Source organism: Pistacia vera, unplaced genomic scaffold (assembly GCF_008641045.1).
Source record: "Pistacia vera cultivar Batoury unplaced genomic scaffold, PisVer_v2 Contig433, whole genome shotgun sequence".
Taxonomy (NCBI): domain Eukaryota; kingdom Viridiplantae; phylum Streptophyta; class Magnoliopsida; order Sapindales; family Anacardiaceae; genus Pistacia; species Pistacia vera.
Genome location: NW_022196261.1, coordinates 69051 through 70756, shown reverse-complemented (window position 1 = coordinate 70756; position 1706 = coordinate 69051). Strand labels below are relative to the sequence as shown.

General features: G+C 48.9%; 1 protein-coding gene across 1 annotated transcript; it reads left to right on the top strand.

The window, feature by feature from the left end:
* Positions 1-1146, top strand: LOC116143868. Its single transcript, XM_031429318.1, has one exon. The coding sequence runs from the start codon at positions 1-3 to the stop codon at positions 1144-1146; it is 1146 nt and encodes a 381-aa protein (XP_031285178.1).
* Positions 1147-1706: the final 560 nt, after the last annotated feature.

Below are 1706 nucleotides of genomic sequence, written 5' to 3'. Positions count from 1 at the left end.
ATGGACGCCTTCAAGAAAGGTCTCCTCCCGGACGGAGAACTATACAAAGAACTTACGAAGCTGGGTTACACAACAATAGAAGATGCTTTGGCCCAGGCAGTAATCCAAATAAGATGGGAAGAAGATGAGATAAACCGAGCAACTCACTCCAGATATGACCCGAGGCAGAATGACAGGAAGCCAGAGCACAGACCGGTGGAACACCACTATCAACCCCCAGCACACAATATGAGTAGAGTCAGAAAACAGTATGATCGCCAGCCAACGAGAACCGATAACAGACAGTTTGGATCAAACCGGTACAAAATACCAGAGTACAACCTCAACGTCGAACCGGCCCAGGTCACCGCGATTATGAAAAGGATGGGATCCACCGTTAAGTGGCGGGGCAAGCTCAATCCCGAGGCAAGGAGAGACACAACCAAGTGGTGTGAGTTTTACGGTGACCATGGACACAACACAGCAGACTACATCGCCTTGCGGCTTGAGGTCGCTGCACTTCTAAAGAAGGGACACCTCCGAGATCTGTTAACAGATAAGAGGAAGAACACCATTAGCCAGAGAAGCTCAAAAGAACCATCACCACCTCCGCGGGAACCCACACCGAATGGGCTTTGTTCGCTCATCTCCGGAGGATCAGAGATTAGTAGGGTAAGTTACTCGTCAGCCAAGAGATATGCTAGAGCCAACAGCCACCATGAAGTGCAGTCCATCCATCCGGTCTCGCGACCACACACCCATCAGGTAATCCAGTTTGAAGATGACGAGCCGATCACTTTGGCCGCTCCTCACCAAGATGCTCTAGTCGTCTCACTGCAGATCACCGACATCCTAGTAAAGAGAGTATTCATAGATAGAGGGTCCTCAGCAAACATCATATTCCTTGAAACAATGAAGGCAATGGGTCTGGAAGAAACAAACATCAATAGGAGGCCGACACTGCTAGTTGGTTTCAATTCCGAGCAGAAGTACACCATCGGAGAAATCATCCTTCCTATCTACGATAGCGAAGTGAACAAACAGACCGTCTTTCTAGTGATCAACTGCCCTTCACCCTACAACGTCATCTTGGGTCGGCCTTGGATCCATGACATGCGAGCAGTCCCATCCACTTTCCACCAGACGACCAAGTTTCCTACCAAGTAGAGAATACGAGAGATCAAGGGTGACCCCAAAGCATCCATAGATTGCTACAAGAATGCCTTCAAGGGCAAAGGTAACACTTCATAGCAATTACAGTCCCATCCAACCCCTCCGACCGAGCCGGATCAACCATCTATGGAAAAGTTGGATGAAGTACAGTTACATCCGAACGACCCCGAGAGAAAGACACACATAGGTTCCCACCTCGAGCCTGAGACAAGAGAGAAGCTGATAGAATTCCTCAGACAAAACCAAGGCTGTTTCACCTAGTCACACGCCGACGTGACTGGAGTCAGTCCAGAAGCAATGGTACACCAACTCAAGGTAGATCCGGATCACCCACCAGTGAAGCAGAGGAGAAGGAAATTTGCACCAGAGCGTAACCGAATCGTCAATGAAGAGGTCGAGAAGCTACTAAGCAATGGTATGATCAAAGAGGTCCACTACCTCGAATGGTTGGCGAATGTCATGGTCATAAAGAAAAAGAACGGGAAGTGGAGAGTCTGCATCAATTTCACAGACTTAAACAAAGTCTGCCCCAAGGACTCCTTCTCGCTCCCACA